Here is a 16,739-nt window from a genome sequence, read left to right as displayed (position 1 = left end):
TTCGCGCAAATCAAAGAGATCATAGCTTAAGTCGTAACACCAAATTCATATGGAAGAGTTGATATGTAAGTAGATAAAACCGAGAGAACATAGATAGTGTAAAAAGAGTGATCGATATTATGCTATTAAGAGGTTTGATCTACAAGCCTATTGGTCACACCGTGATTTCTTGCAAGTTCAGACCCATTTTTTTGAAACTTAGTTCAGACCCATTAATATTCATATGTGGCAAAGTTTATCCCACTTTAGAAGTTCAAATAACGTGGAGGCTCTGAAGCTCGCCGAGAGTTAGTATCGGTCATATATGTGCATGAGCAGATGAGCTAGAATACTCTTTCTCAAACAGAAACTCAAGTGAAAACAAAACTCGGTAGATTCATCTTTTAGGACAGAGGATTTCATTTTTTAAAAATTTAATCAAGAGAGGTACAAATTTTTGCGTATGCCTTTTTGCGTTTCACATTGCATTCAGTTATTCAGTGCTGACATGGAACTCTGGTGACGCGCTGCTTCTCTCCCATTGGCTCCGCCCATTATCTACGTGGCAACCAAAGGTCCATTCCCGACACGCTACTGACAAGCGGGCCCCTGTACAAACAGGGCCCACTCGTCATCGACCTATCTCGCATAAACTGACAGGCCTGCCCCGGCGTCTCGTCGCCCGCTCCACCGTATCGATCCGCACCCGCCCACCTCCTCCCCCTCGACGACGGCGCAGATGGCGAGCGACGGCGCGGCGGCCACGCCGGCGAAGGTGACCCCGAAGAAGGCCAACCTCCTTGACCCCCACTCCATCAAGCACCTCCTCGACGAGACCATCTCCGAGGTACTACTGGCTATGCACGCTAAACCCTACCCCATTCTCCCGCTCGAGATCTACGTCCCTCTCCCGCTCTGTTTTCCCCACTTGATTCGGTCAGTTCCTCGGTTTGTCCAGGTCGTGAAGAGCAAGGGCTACGCGGAGGACAACCGGCTGGGCAACTGGAAGCTCCTGATAGGGACGGCCGTGATCGGCGTCGCGCTCCTCGCGCAGTTCTACCCGAAGAAGTTCCCCCAGAACCGCGAGTTCCTGCTCGGCTGCATCGCGCTATATCCTTTGATGTGATTATTTTCCCTGTTGTACTGAATTGGCGTTAGATCTGTATTTTATTAAGAATTGCCTGGAGTTTGTTGGTTGTGGCTGTTGGTCCTTGACTTCATGGTGGATACGTATGTGGTGATGAATGTGGTGCTGCTGATCCTTAGCTACACCAAGGAGAAGGATGCCATCATCTTCACCCACCCTCCCGCGGTGAGTTTTATATTCATTTGATTTTGTTGCTCCTGAATTTCAGTTGTCGATCTCATGAATTACTATAGTCCTGATTTCAGTATTTCTGATAAAAATCGGTCTCTTATGTCAGTTTTTGTAGCTACATCATTTAGTATGGTTGCATACGATTAGGAAGCTGTTTTGACACCGAATTAGATGAAAATTGTTGAAGTTGCATGTCATACATGTGACGTATACCCAATTATGACTTATAGGTTACATTTTAATCAAATATGACCCCTCATCCACCCCCCCCCCCCCGGCGAAGTTGTTACAGTTAAATGTTCATGCGATGATGTTTCTTACGGATGTAAAATCTGAACAATGCTTTAGAATTTTTCCACATTGCACTTTCTCAGGAGCCATAAAATTTTCCTGTTGCAAATGAAGCCTCTGTGGGAACAGTTTGTCCACTTAGTATGTTGTGTTGCATCCCGCTTGAAAGCCTGAACCCTGTGTCATTCAAGATACATTATGTTGACTTGTTTAGTTGCAGTTTTTTTTTAATATGATAGTGAATATTTGCAATATTTTTTACTTGCTACTGTATATTATTTTCTACTGAACGCGCAAGCACTAGTATGTGCTGTTGCAGCTCACAAATTGTCCATAATAGAAGAAATTAAAACGAAGTTTGAGTTTCAGATTTTGATACTGTAACTGCAACAGCACGGTGTTCAACTATTTTACATCTTGACCATAATGCCAAATGTGCCTGTCTATTCAGTTACTTGTAGTCACTGAAGCATAAAACTTGTCAAGTACTTGTAGTGTTGTTGGTCCAGAGAAACCAATTATGTGAGTTCCTAGCTTATGAAGATGGATGCTTTAGTGAATGTTTTACTCATTGGAAAATGAACACATCTTATATTAGAACAAGCCTAATGGCAAACAGATGTTCTTTACGATTCGTGTTCCTTACTTTTGTTGCCATCATGTGTATAGCTTTTGTTAACTTATGATTCTATTTACTGCAGGGCTCTTTCAATAGCACTGGTCTTGTTATTTCTTCAAAGTTACCAAGATTCTCGGACATGTACAATCTTTCAATAGCCAGTGCGGATCCACAATCAATTTCTGCTCATAAGACCGTCCAATTCACTAAGAGTGTTACAAAATGGTATTGTACATTGAATTAATTTAGGCCACCAATATGCATTTCTTATTTAAATGATTAAGTCTAAACCATATAGAAGGCACCTTCTTTTAGTTATGGAACATTGTTCACATAGTATCCAAACTAGTCTGAAAATGACCTGGAAAAAACATACAAGCTTCGGTGCATTTTATAGACCCCCTTCTATGTTTAGATATCACCTAGTCTGCAAATACTAGATATTACCTCCATTCCAAAATATAAGCCTTTTTAGAAAGAACGAAGTTAGTAAATGTTTATTTTGACTATCAGATGTTAGATGTATGTTGCAAGTGTATTGGCAAAACATATGAGTTTAAGTGTGCACATAAGCTTGTATGTTCACAGTTTGTCTTTATTGCGTATTGGCATCCTTTGTATCATAACTCTTGCTTCATTGTTCGCACTAACAGCGTTCTTGCTTTCTTGGGCAGGTTTACAAAGGACGGTGTTCTTGTGGAGGGCCTGTTCTGGAAGGATGTTGAGAGACTGGTTGATGACTACAACAATGAGCGCAAGAGCAAATGAATTAGTGACTCTTGTCTTTGATTATGAGGATAAAGCTTAGTCTAATGGAAATAGACAATGTTTTTGATGACAGTACTGTTTGACTGATGAATGAAGTGTCGTTAAGATTATACACCATCTCAGTCGTTTTCGTATACAAGTCTATCTATAATGGTTACTTAAATCAAATAATTGATGCGTATACAAGCATTTTGGGTTTCTTCTAGTACTATACTTAAATTCTTGTCTTATCCAGGATTTCTGATGGCTTTTTCGACCTTCCGTAGACTTCCTTTCTACCCTACGATTATATGCAAGCTGTGTAGTCAGGTACTTTTTGAGTGGTCATGTGTTAAGAGCATACAGCTTCACATCAGATGTTACTCAGGCGTATCTCAGAGTCACGTTAGGTTACTATGTAAATGTGAAATCCAGTGAGCAATATGAGCTTCAGAGTCTGAATTCTGAAAAGACTTAATGTGCCAACCCACAAGCAGCAAGAGTATTATTCATCATATCCTCCACAACAAGAAATGCCACAAAACAGCCCGGAGAAACTCAAAATTATTGTTTTTGCTCATTTCTGTACATCAGATGCAGAGCCTCAAAAGACACTGAGTGAACCATGGGATTCTGATGAGATAATTGCAATCAAAGAACATACTGCTACGCGACCATATCTGCATCACCATCCTACGAAGTTCAGTACCGATCTGAATGGGTCACAATAGCCTCAATCCGGTCTATGGATGCTTGCAATCGCCCATAGTTCATACTGAAGGCAGGTTCTCCTGTGCCAACGGCCCTGCATGCAGCAAAGATGAAAAAGAGTTGACTCGTAGTGTCAGCGAGTTCCAATGGTCATGTTAGCATGTTTCTTGATAAATATCCTTGTCTCACAGGATCTTTTTAGTGTTGACTCAGACTTACCCATGAATCTCAGGAAGCACATATTCAGCTTTCCATCCAAGCCTCAGATCAAACCCTGGAAACACGCTGAGTTTTGATTTGTTTCTTATCTGAGAAACACCATCTCCCCCCAAGCAAGTTGAAAGCTTCCATTTCCATCCAGTTGCCTTCAGTTGGAAATTGTGACCAATTCCAACCTGTATTACATTTGTTATTAGAAATCTCATATAATTGAAGTGAACTTTGAAAAAGGAGCATTTTGTTTCTAAACAATATAGCCTTTCTGAGCTTGACTGCCATACTTCGTACATGCCTTTTTGTTCCAAACTAAAGCATGCAGCGGGGAAATGACATTCTTAAATACCCGATTTGCCGAGAACAGGGCCGTAGCCCAGTGGTTAGGGTCACAGTGGCGCACCCAGCGACCAGAGTTTGACTCCCGTCGGGAGCGAATTTCCGGAATTCTCACTAAGGAGTCCTATTCTATGAAAATATGCCAACAAGGGCTCGTCCTGGTTGGTCTCGTTTTTTTTATATACTCTTATCTGCCCAACATCTCTACATCACAAAAGAGAAGGTCTACTCCATTCTAGATAATTGTGTATTCCATATAAACTAAGAAATCAACATGTGCTCTTTTCAATTAAGTTGTACCAAGAGTCCAAGAAGCCATTTCTGAAGAATACTGGGATTAAAGCTGAGATATATGCAATCGGCACGTTCTATAGAAAACAAGTAGGTATAATTGTGTTATAACAAAATATCTGCCTTCAACATTCCACTATCAGAACCATTGCAGAAGTGCATAATGTTATACCTTTTGACCACTTTACTGATGTATGCGGGATATTTGATCATTTGCCATACTTTTCTCTGAATTTTGATGATTTGCCACAGGACCACCACATGTCAGTGACACAGGGTGTCGAAATAATCAAATTGCAAAGAAAAGTGTGGCAAATTGTCAAATACCCCGATGTATGCACTGGCCCAACTTCTGTTCTCATTTCTAAATTCCTTTTGCATTAATTCTGTGCATCAAGCAAGCAGGTATGTAGTGTATCAATATATTGACATCTCTCCCATGGGAACTATCACCAGCCATACTATTATCAACCACCAAAATGCATAATTAGAACCCGCATGACCAGTTGAACATATTACTATTATCTACTTGCGGCATTACATGACCTATTGCAAGGAATAGTGCGAATGCGGACTAGCTCAGAAAACCGTGTCAGATAAGTAACCAGTTCTTGCTACCACATAAACGATGCTTGAACAACATGATTGAATTGCGCAAAGAACCTGAAGGTTGAGATACTTGGAGAGAGGTATCTTCTTGGAAAGCAGCTGTACGTCACCACTGATGGGCTTGTACTGGAACTTCCACTTCCGGTCGAAGTCCAGGGGCTTCAGAACCACCTTCGCCTCGAAATCATTCACCTCAAGATTGTAGAACTGAAAGTTTGGCCATTCGAAATCTCCCGAAATTAGCAAAACAGTTTGGGGAGAAATCTACGGGCAGCCTGCCCGACGCTTGAGGTTTACTAGGGTTTACAGGATGAGGCACGGACCTCGAGGTTGAGGCCGACGCGGAGACCCTGGAGCTCCTTGCGGAACTTGAAGTGCAGCTCGGCCGGCACGACGTTGATGTGGTACAGCTCGTCCAGCGTCGTCGGCCCCTCCCCGACGCCCCCGTCCGGCGGCCCTCCGCCGCCGGCGCCCGAGCTCGAGGCCATCGGACGCGAGAGAGAGGAGAGAGGGCTCCTCTTTCCTTCGCAGGTGGATTGCTGGGCGGCGGGGCGGCGGCAGCGAGGTGGGCGGAGCGATCGACCGGCCCACCCGGGACCCGGCCGTAATCTAGTAGAGTGCTGCTTTTGCACATCGCACCCTCACCTCTGTGTATACTGCCGGCAATGGCTCGTTTCTTTTTTCTCCATCCATTTGGTAAATTCGCCTCGAATTCTAAGCAGGTGTATTCTCTGAAGCACCATTTACAAAGCAGGTGTATACACAGCTACACTACCACGGGTAGGGAAGTGGAAGTGGATAATCCAAAACATTCGATCCTCGGTTTTCTCGTGGAAAATTTGCATCCAAAGTTCCAAACTAAATAAATGGGTGTGAAAAAAAAATACTCGAATTTGCTTGAAAAATACGAATAGAATATGAATACACTGAATTTTGAAGTAAACATATTCATATATGAATAAAATAAGTTACTCCCTCTATCTCAATTTACTAGGCATGCACGTGTACCTAGGTCATCAATTTGATCATATAATATAAATTATATAACACAAAAATTGTACCATTAAAAGTATAAAACCTAAAGTTTATAATGGTATATTTTTTGTAATATATATCTTATATTAAGTTGGTCAAATTGATGATATATGGATACGCGTACGACTAGTAAACTGAAATGGATGGAGTAGCTAATTTCAGTAATGCCAACAGTTGTCCAACAAAAACATTAACATATGGTTACATGTTTTCTTAAATCAAACTACAAGCCATTGCGCACTAAATTAGTACATTTATCTCTATACCAGCCTATATTTGACTTAAAATACACAAATCTATATTGTTATATTCATCCCTGTTTCGAATTAAAAAAAGAGACCAACCCAGACACTAGCCTCCGTTGGCATTTCTTTATAGAAGAAAACTCCGGGAGCCCTGGGTTGCTGTCAAGAATCGAACCTGGGTGGTTGGCGTGCGCTCCCGCACACCTAACGAGCAGAGCGACATTCTATTCTCCTCTATTTCGAATTGAGTGAGCACCTGATTCGCATTGAATTAACATACCTTTTCCATTCATGCTTGGCAACATATGTATTTGTATTTATTTTGAAAATATGAAAATGGAGGTGATAAGGGCAATATCCGAGCCTTTAGCACCCAATTACCACACACACTCACTCGCACAATGCCTAACAAGACTCTAAGTCGTAGAGTTTCGATGTTGATGACCTCACCATCGAAAGAATGCGGTGCTCTCTAGGGTTTGAAACTCCTATATAATTTTTTTAGACCAGATAACCGCGAGTAACATTAATCTCAATAGTAAATTGAGAAGAAGGTATACAGATATTCAAATTCAACCGAAATAAACTAAATTTTCTGTTTCAAATTCAAGAATATGAACATGAATTTGACCCCAAAACCCCTCAATTCCCTTCTCCCTCCCACGCACTCCTATGTGCGAGATGCAGCCTGTGCCTCCCCTCCTCGTCCCATCGGCGTGAGTCCATGACCGCCGCCGCGCCGCCGCCACCTCCTCCGAAAGTCTTCCTCCGCCGCGGATTTCTCCGATGCGTCCCCCCCTCGACCTGCACACCCTCCTCAGGCTGCGGCTGCCCCCTCGCCACCCCCTCCACCGCCTCCTCCACTCCCACACCCCCAACGACCGCCCGCCGCCGCCGCAGCACCCGCCCCCGCACGACCCCGAGCTCTGGATCGCCAAGGCGCTCGCGTCCGCGGCCTTCCTCCGGCCACACTGCCTACCGGCATTCCGCCGCCTCGCTCCGTCCCAGTTCGCCGCCGCCGCCGCGCTCCGCCACGCGCCGTGCGCCTCCTCCGCGCTCCAACTCTTTTCCTCCCTGCACTCCTTCCCGCTCGCCATCCCCCCGTCCGCGCACTCCTACCGCTACGTCATCTCGCTGATGTGCCAGTCCGGCCGCCAAGTCGATGCCCTCCAACTGTTCGACCGAATGACGGACCAGTCTGGGTACTTACCCAACGCCCGTTTCCTCTCGTTTCTGGCCGGTTCCTGCGCCAGCGCAGGCCTTCTTGACGCCGCGGCAGCATTGCTCTCCAAGGCATCGCAGTTTGGTTGCTCCATAGAAGCGTATGCATATAACAAGCTCATGGGCTCGTTCATCGGCTGCGGCCGGGTGCAGGACGCTGTAGCGTTGTTTGAGGGGTGGATCCAAGGGGGAGCTTATTCTCCGGACGTGTGGAGCTTTAATGTCGTCATCAAGGGTGTGTGCCAGGTGGGGGATGTTCAGAAGGCGCTTGAGTTGGTCGAAAGGATGCATCAGTTTGGTTGCTTCCCGGATACTGTCACACATAACATTCTTGTGAATGGGCTATGCAGGGTAAAGGAGGTGGGTAAAGGTCGTGAGGTGTTGAGGAGACTTCAAAGAGATGGTGTTTGCCCGCCCAATGTAGTGACATACACCTCAGTAATCTCAGGTTACTGTAAGGCTGGCAGGATTGAGGATGCGGTGGCAGTATACAATGACATGGTTGCCTGTGGGACAGCACCCAATGTTGTCACATACAATGTGCTTATCAATGGATATGGCAAGGCTGGAAATATGGGGTCTGCGGTCGCAGTGTATCAGCAAATGATATTGCGTCGCTGCCCTCCTGACGTTGTGACATTTAGTTCATTGATTGATGGGTATTGTCGGTGCAGTCAGCTGGATGATGCAATGAAGATTTGGACTGAGATGGCTCAGTGTCACATTCAACCAAACGCACACACGTTCTCTATCATAATACACACATTTTGTAAGCAGAACAGAGCAGCGGAAGCACTTCGCTTTCTGAAAGAATTGAACATGAGAACAGACATTGCACCACAGGCATTCATCTATAACCCTGTGATTGATGTACTGTGCAAGGCTGGAAAGGTGGATGAAGCAAACACAGTTCTAATGGAGATGGAAGGGAAAGGGTGTCGTCCCGACAAGTATACCTATACTATTTTAATAGTTGGACACTGCATGAAGGGAAGGATAGCAGAAGCCATCACATTTTTCCATAAAATGGTAGAGACTGGGTGTACCCCTGACAGTATTACAGTCAATTCTTTTATTAGCTGCCTTTTAAAGTCTGGAATGGCTAGTGAGGTGGATCACATAATGCGTATTGCATCAGGGGGTACTTCATCGAGTTGGAGAGACCCTTGTCCTATAACCCGAAGAGTAGACATTTCAGTAGCTGTATAGCTGAATGATACGATGGAGAATATAAGGAGATCATCTTCAATGTTTCTGATGTGGTTGACGGGGCATCTGGTGCTTGTCCAAATAAGACGAACAAGCTCTGGTGAGTTATTCTTTTGAAGGCCTCTTGCATCAACTATACTAAGTAGTATATATTTTCATTTGAACCATTTCCATATAAACTTGTATAACTTCATATTTATCATCTCAGTTCTCCTAAATGTGTTTGATTAAAAGGTTTAGTAGCCTGTTTATTGCCCTCTTTACATTTTAATTCATCTTAGACATAGTAGCAGGGTTAATCGGAGACGGTGGCTGTGTTTAATAGTCTATTGGAGTCAATACAGACTGCCAACAAGATTTTACCGCACACCTGCTATTCTGATATCGACATTCGATGCCTCACTGGCAAAATCCCTGATTTCTATATACATGCCTAGTCATATGAACTCAACTACAGTTGTATTAGATTAAAATATAATTGAATAAATTATACTGATTTGTTTTACATAGTTGTTTTGCAGAACATTCAGTCGAAAAGAACTCAATTGTAACTGTAAAGATCTTGGGTTCACTAAGGCTACAGAACTATCGAGAGACTAATCCAAAGCAACTTCATGCCAAGAAAGGAAAGGACAAGCAGTTTGGTGCTCCGTGTGCATGTATTCACTGAAGTGGTTCGATGAATACCATGAAGAGAAGCAAATGGTGGATCTGCAAATTTCAAGGGACCTGTTGATCTGCAGCAGTAATGTTGCAGCAATTGCTCCATGGATACTTGACACACTCCTAAACACCTCATGTATGATTTGTTGACCCCCTGGGTTTCAGATCATAAGGTCCTCAAGTCACTTTGGTCTGCCTGTGAAGAACATTCTTTGTTTTGGAGGAGCTGTTACCTGAATGAGGGGGAATCGGCTGTTGAAGACTCAACACCTGAAGTACGTGATGGAAGTAATTTACCCTCTAACAGAGGTACTTCACTTGTATTGCGTCTTTTTGTTCATTGTTCACTCCAGTACAGAAGATATTTTAGGAAAGGGTAGTTGATCATTTCGACTGGCATGCACATTGTGTGCTGTTTTCCTACAACCATGTCGACACAATAATACAAGTATGAGCATACAGTTTTGGCAGTTGCATTTTTTTTGTGATTCTTATTATCTCGTTTCTTAACCATACTTGTTATTGAGTAGCAATTTTTTAGTTTCCGTAACATAATATATGACATGTTGAGGTGATTAGCAGCTTGGCTTAGAAGTCTTATAAAACGAGGTACCAGAAAATCTAACAAGATTTTTTTTTATATTGTCAGCTTATCTGCTAAACCTTTGGAATAACACCTTATTTTGTAAGATTTAAGAGCTAAGACCATGGTAGCTAAATTCGCAAAAAAAAAAAAAAGATCATGGTAGCTCGAAAAATAAGCATACCCCGTTGCATTGCCCAAGTTCAATGGGTAAGTAGTTCGTGACTCAGTGACTCGTTAGTCAATAAATACAATAGTCAATGTAGGTTCATAAAGTTGACACATGAATGTTATGTGAGCCTGTGTTTTGTTTTCTTCTTTGCTTTGCTCCGGTTACAATTCATATTTTACTAATTGAGTCACAAGACATAAGCTCATTTGACAAACTCTTGGCACTGATACATCATCAATTAATACCTCACTAACCTCTAAAACCCGGCTAAATCTGATGTACAATGAAGCTGATACAGTGGAATGGTGTGAGTGGACATGTATTGGTTTGATCTCTACTTCAAGACTAAAGTAGGTGCTGTAGCCTGTAAGTGAGCAAATTCACCCATTCATTTTATTAGCATCTGGTGGATTCTCCATAGATGTTGTCAAGAACTGCCATCACCCCAATGATAAAAGCCTGGTCGCATCCTGACTGCACTGTCACGTGGTAGAAGTCATTGCTCCCTATCAGCTCTTTCTTCCCCATCTACAGTTTGAAGAATATGTGTTAGATCCCTATGTTTGTTGTATGCATGGAAATTCTTATACACTTTACCAGACACACTTGCACACACGTGTAAACTAGCAATCAAGCAAAATCATTGGAAAAAAATCAAACACCATTCTTAACCAACATCTCGCTTTAGAATAGCATATTTGTTCTTCCTTTGTCATGGAGCAATCCTTGATAATTGTGATCCATGAGAGGAAGATGCGCATGCACTTAGTTTGTGATAACACACATGAACTCTTGAAAAGGGTTCAGTCCTTCGATCAAGCTTTGGCGTGTCTCCGCTCTAGATCAAGCTTGTGTTTTGGCAGGAAATGCACACATGTGTGTGTATAGGTGTGGTGGTGTGAGTGGGGTGTGCGTGTGAGTGCTCGCCCTTGTAATCTAAAGAAAAAGAAATATGGGTGTAGTAATTTAGTGATAATGCAAAAGTATTTTACAAAATAAATACAATTTGTTGCAAAAGCACATGTAGAAATTTTCTTGCAGACCTGCACTACTGTTTTGCCAGCGCAATCATTGTGCACTTGGGCAGTATCTATCTGCAAAAGATATGTAATGTGCTTGTGGCGTGCATGGGAAATGCTTATGCAACTTTACTAGGCACAACACACCTGCATACACGCGTAGAACCACAATAAGCAGAACCACTGGAAATAGTTAAATAACACCCATTTAACCAGCATCACTTTAGCACTTTAGAATAGTGTTTGCTTTTTTCCCCTGCTGTCATGGAGTAATTCTGTTAATGATGATTCATGACTCATGGAGTCATGGGCCATCTGTAGTTCAGAACTGACTTATGTACATGAAAGAAAGATATATATGCACACACTTTGTAATTTAGTGGTAACACAAAGGAACTCTACAGAAGAACTCATGGGCCATCTGTAGTTCACAACTGACTTATGCACATGAAAGAAAGATTCATGCACTTTGTAATTTAGTGACATTTAATATGAATCGGAGGTAGTAGAACTTTTGCTTGCAGGGGATTTCAAATGTATGGGGTGGCATACCTGTGCAACTATTTTGCCAGTACAATCAATTATTCTGCAGTTTCTATCTGCAAAAGATCCACAGATCTCAAAGTCCCAATTATTGCAGTGCCTCTTTGGTTCAATGTGAATTCTAACCGGTGCACCCTTTGCTATGCATGATTTTGGATCAGTTAGGCTAAAGACCAACTTGTTTTTCCCTTGATAGTCCATTGAGTACCCATTCCATTTGTTCCGAGTGCTTAGAGCTTGGACAATTCCTCCCTGCAGTGGAGACCGGAGAGTTCTATTATGGAGATTTCCAAAGAAATATAGGATGCAAGGATATGTGAGGGGAGATCGTTTGTGTTTGTTTTCTTGCCTGTCGACAGTTAAGTTCTTCACTATCAACTTATTTGAAGTTAATTGTATTCGTACCCTTGTTTATTTAGTCTCTTCACAAAATTAAAGAGCAAGATTGGGCACAAAAGATTTGGAATAACATAAGAAGCACAGGGGAATCAGAATAACTTCATAAGCAAATAGTTGTAGTCCTAATCAATTAACTTTTAGTTCAGGCAAGCACTAAAAACATTTAATAGAGAGTAAAAAGCTATCCAGGGGTTACTACTGCGCAAGTTATGATCCATTACCTTTCTAGAAATGAACAGTATTTGTTCTCCATCACCGTCTTTCACCATGAGCTCCCCCTTAGATCCAAGTATACCACAACCGTCCACAATGAAGACAACATTATGGCTTAGGTCAGTAACAACAAAGCCACCACCATTCACTACCATGGGTCTCCTCCTGATCATCAGCACAGCTGGAGTGCTTAAGCAATACATCTTGCTAACTACAGGCATGCTGTCGTCCATCTCACTTAATACTGTTCACAGAACAAAGAGAGATGACCCTATTACTCAGTCTAAACTCCTGTTTCTGTGTCTACCTCGCCTCTAGCATTTGTGTGGCCAGCTGGTGAGTACTTATAATGGGGCACAGACAGTTGTTTTACATAAGACAGTCACCCAAGCTAAGAAGCAAGGACATTAAGTAGGTGGGTGGTTCAAGAGTTTCTCCACAATCAAGTCACAGCAAGTTCTCCCCGCATAAAGTGATTCCTGAAAGCCTGGTCTGACTGAACAGACCTTGTCTAACTTTTCTAAAGCATCATCATTGGTGACAGTCCTCAGAAGTTTCTTCTTGCTCAAACAATGTCCATTTTTATGCTTCTTTTTTGTTGCGCTTCTCATGTACACCGTAATGCAGATCATTGTGGACTACACTTCTTTTGTTTCTTTTCAGCTCAAACTACTACTCCCTCCAGATGCTTTTAATCGACACGGGCCTTAGTTGAGTATGTGCATGGTGCTAGTTGATTCACGCGTCGATTAAAACAGAACTGAGGTAGTACATGTTTGCTACCACTCTAACAGAACTTTGTATAAATCTCTAATGATCTTTCCTAAGTGTGTACTGAGTGGTGACTATGCGTGTGATGGTGTGAGGACCATGCAAGGAAGTATATGGGCAAGTTAATATTTGACTATAAGGTTCCACTTCTGGATAAAGTTAGCCTTGTGTATCCATGTTACTTCCTCCGTGCATCAATACAAACTAAAGTGAGTGAACCTACACACTAAAAATAGACTATAGATACAAACTAAAGTGGATGAACCAAAGAAAATTCCCGAACATCTTACATATCCAAGCAGAGGGAGTACATGGGAAAGCACTTCTGGTCTCTGGGTACATGCATGCTGTATTATACCAGCAATCATAATCCCAAGTGACCTACAATTATGCTTTTATTTTTCTTCCTTGAAGATTCATCCATTACTATGGTAGAATCTGATAGCATATTTTATGAATATATTTTGTTCAGCAATTAACATCCTGTCAGGGATGTTGGCAATCTCTGGATTGGTGAAGCATTGCGTATACAATTAAAAGAAGCCAACATTGTGGATTAACATGCAAGCTGTCAGCCTGCCAAGTGTTGGGCGGCCAACAGAAAGAAAAAGTTTGGGCAATGGTCATGCATAAGGGCAAGCAGATATTTTTGGCAGGCAATACATAATGAGCAGAAGTATGGCTGATCAAGCTATACCTATACAAGGAAAACTGCCAAATGAAGCATGAGAGTATACTGGAAGCTTCACATCTTGTTACTGTCATATTGTTGATGCCTATCTTTCCGCTTGTATTATTGTGAACTTTATGAGAGTTCATCTCTTTCTAGTGTAGGTCCCTTGAGCACAACTGTTAGAAGTACAGTGAAATATTGCGTATATTTCTGTTTGCATATGTTGAGATCTTTCGTATTGTAAACAATTATATATTTTTGCATGTTGTCATTGTGTGCTCCATATGTTAATATTTTTATTTATTTATTTGGCTGCTTCTTTTGTTGTTGTTGACACGTTTTCCCTTCATATGAAGGTCCCTTTCATGCAATCAGTTAGGCTGACTGGCGTTGTTGAATCTCTGGATCCTTGACCTTGATTTGTGGGGTAAAGCGCATAAAGGTACACTATGCCCTATTCTTGATGCAAATCTAACTTGAGATGAAAAGGAAACATCATACTCTGTTGCTGGTTCACTAGTATTTTCTGGTGGCCTATGGAAGATCTGTACAATGAAGGAATATAATTGTTCTTCCTTGATATATTTCAGTTCTTCAATGACGAACTAGTCTCAACTAACATGAACCATTAGTTGTTGAATCGTTGAATCTCCTCCTTTTGTACCTGGAAGGCTGGAACGTCGGTGAAGCACATGGTAAAGCTGCTGTGTGCTTTTGTTGTAACATAAACTTCAAAGCTTCGGCATGAAATGCCTAACCTGAAGATTCTCTTGCCTAACTCTACAACTATTTGTGTACAGGAAAGGTGAACAGGGGCCATGCAACGTTGTCAACTATTTCTGGCTAGTATAGCTGTAGCCAAGAGATCCCAACAGGAATGGTTGAGAAACTCTACTAACCGAGCCTTTGGGGCTAAGCAACCACCCGCTGAAGGAAACTTGAAGAGTTGTTTGGCCCTTCATCTGCCTGATGTGTCTCTGTAAGAGTGCAAGTCTCATAATTGACGAATGAAGTTTGAAGAAAACTCGTGTATACTACTAGATTAGAAGCAATACGTGTGCTGAAGCAAAGAGTTAGATCCACGGGAGAGCCAGATTCAGCTATCACATTGATTTTTTTTCGTATTTTTTTTCAACTAGTATTTTTTTTTTTTTGACATTTCTCAACTATAGAGTCTAAATGGGTTTGGTGTGATGATTAGTGCTTCTGGAAAGCGGCTCTTGGACACAAGGCTTGCACGAATCCTCTAATGGGCCTTGTTTTCTTTAGATCTTGTGTGGGGAGTGTTACACTTGAGGGCATCTCCAACGGGGCGACCCAAACCGCGCCCGCGCGTCCGGATGGGTCGAACCGGACAAAAACGCGGCCCAGCGCGCGGACCCATCCCTAAAATGGATGGCCGCGGCGTCCGGGACGACCCAAACCCGGCCCAAATCTGGGACGAGTTTGCGTGGCCGCGGATGCCGAATGCTGGTCGCTCGCATCCCCCTTGTTCCGCCCCTGGCCCGCCTGTATGTCTCCCAAAACAGAAACACTCCACTCCAGTCCCAAAACCTAGAGATGGCCGACCTGCCGACTGCCGCCGCCACCGCCAGCACCGCCACCATCGGAGACGAGGCACAGCTCGCGGACGTTGCCGCTCCTCCCGTGTCGGAGGCTCCTGAACTGGACGCTCCGGTGGTCGTGGAGCCTGGGCAGGCGACGAAGAAGGCGAAGCTCGACCTCACCGCGGAGCAGAGGAAGATCGAGAGCAAGAAGCGGGGCGACCGCCACAGGGCGCTCGAGCAACGGAAGAGGGATGTCGCTGCCGCGGAGGAGCGGTAGCGGGCGGCGGAGCAGCTCCTCCAACTCAAGACGGAGGCGAAGGCGAACGTCATGCAAGAGCATGCCATGCTCTTTTACGGCCACGCAGCGCTCACTCAGCACTTGATCCTCCCGGGCGCCGGCACGGCCTCGGGGGGAGCTCGGCCTCGTCCGTGACCCGGCCCCTTCCTCCAAGGTCGACATCCCTGCCGACTGCCCCGTTTGGGTACACGCCTGGCGCGCAGGAATTGGGGGCGCAGTCGGCGCGGTACGCGTACCCATCAAGGGATGGGTCACCGGAGGTGGGCGAGTCCTTCACGGGGCCGTCTCCTTCGTCCATTGACCTGAACCGTGCGCCGGCGAACTCCAAAGGCCCCAAGCACATGGGATCAGCAGCGATGGCCGGAGCACGCAACCTGCTCGACGATTTGTCGGCCGAGCGCGCGCCGCCTCCGATGTAGGCCCCTCCGTCCTACACGCAGACAATGCCGACCACCATGCCCTATGCTTCAACCGAGCAGGCTCCCCAGCCACCTCCCATTGACACACCAGACAAAGACCTGCTCGTCCCGGCAGCATTAACATCGACGACGAGCCGTTGTTCGGTCAGGAGCTCACGCAAGCCACAGCTGCACAAGCTGGAGGTCGCCGCGTAAGAAAAAGAACCAGCAACTACACGGAGAAGGAGGACAAGGTGCTCGTCGATGGATGGTTGACCATCGGGCAAGATGCATTGACGGGTGCCGAGCAGAAGGGGACCGCATTCTGGCGCCGGATCTATGATTACTTCCATGAACATCGCAAATACGGACAGGAGCCATTTGAGAGCGACCGCAGCGAGATATCGCTCCAAAAGAGGTGGGGAGCAATTCAAACGGAATGCAACAAGTTTCAGGCGGCATATGAACACGTGAAGCGGATCCCAGTTAGTGGCATGGGTGTGAAGGACTTGGTATGATTCTTAAACCTCAACTTAGTCATCCAATGTTTGCACATATGTTTATCATTGTTATCTTGCTTTGCTCTAGGTGTGGCAAGCTTTGGAATGGTACAAAGGCAACAATGGAGACAAG

General features: G+C 44.0%; 4 protein-coding genes across 10 annotated transcripts; 2 read left to right on the top strand and 2 right to left on the bottom strand.

Moving 5' to 3' along the window:
• Positions 1-644: 644 nt before the first annotated feature.
• On the top strand, positions 645-3,085 carry LOC127335013 (signal peptidase complex subunit 2). Its single transcript, XM_051361597.1, has 5 exons — positions 645-826; positions 938-1,089; positions 1,210-1,291; positions 2,290-2,432; positions 2,882-3,085. Exons 1-5 carry the CDS (start codon positions 719-721, stop codon positions 2,973-2,975), a joined length of 579 nt encoding a protein of 192 aa, XP_051217557.1. The 5' UTR covers positions 645-718; the 3' UTR covers positions 2,976-3,085.
• A 313-nt stretch (positions 3,086-3,398) lies between these two features.
• Positions 3,399-5,747, bottom strand: LOC127335012 (uncharacterized). Its single transcript, XM_051361596.2, has 4 exons — positions 5,441-5,747; positions 5,172-5,324; positions 3,885-4,060; positions 3,399-3,759 (listed from the first exon to the last, which is right to left on the bottom strand). The coding sequence occupies exons 1-4, from the start codon at positions 5,603-5,605 to the stop codon at positions 3,657-3,659; spliced, it is 597 nt and encodes a 198-aa protein (XP_051217556.1). The 5' UTR covers positions 5,606-5,747; the 3' UTR covers positions 3,399-3,656.
• Positions 5,748-7,050: 1,303 nt separating this feature from the next.
• Positions 7,051-15,159, top strand: LOC127335009 (uncharacterized). Of its 7 annotated transcripts, XM_051361592.1 has the most exons (7): positions 7,051-8,927; positions 9,338-9,799; positions 13,083-13,184; positions 13,681-14,020; positions 14,220-14,305; positions 14,454-14,558; positions 14,664-15,159. In XM_051361592.1, the coding sequence occupies exon 1, from the start codon at positions 7,184-7,186 to the stop codon at positions 8,825-8,827; it is 1,644 nt and encodes a 547-aa protein (XP_051217552.1). In that variant the 5' UTR covers positions 7,051-7,183; the 3' UTR covers positions 8,828-8,927; positions 9,338-9,799; positions 13,083-13,184; positions 13,681-14,020; positions 14,220-14,305; positions 14,454-14,558; positions 14,664-15,159. The 7 variants fall into 7 exon arrangements, with proteins under 7 accessions (XP_051217552.1, XP_051217551.1, XP_051217550.1 ...); XM_051361591.1 differs by lacking the exon at positions 13,083-13,184; XM_051361590.1 differs by lacking the exon at positions 13,083-13,184 and having other exon boundaries at positions 13,663-14,020.
• On the bottom strand, positions 10,451-13,040 carry LOC127335010 (protein LURP-one-related 6). The gene is made up of 3 exons (XM_051361595.2): positions 12,428-13,040; positions 11,817-12,059; positions 10,451-10,773 (listed from the first exon to the last, which is right to left on the bottom strand). Exons 1-3 carry the CDS (start codon positions 12,650-12,652, stop codon positions 10,642-10,644), a joined length of 600 nt encoding a protein of 199 aa, XP_051217555.1. The 5' UTR covers positions 12,653-13,040; the 3' UTR covers positions 10,451-10,641.
• Positions 15,160-16,739: the final 1,580 nt, after the last annotated feature.

The sequence above is a fragment of the Lolium perenne genome, chromosome 2 (assembly GCF_019359855.2).
Source record: "Lolium perenne isolate Kyuss_39 chromosome 2, Kyuss_2.0, whole genome shotgun sequence".
NCBI classification, from domain to species: Eukaryota; Viridiplantae; Streptophyta; class Magnoliopsida; order Poales; family Poaceae; genus Lolium; species Lolium perenne.
This window is presented reverse-complemented; position numbering and strand designations above follow the sequence as displayed.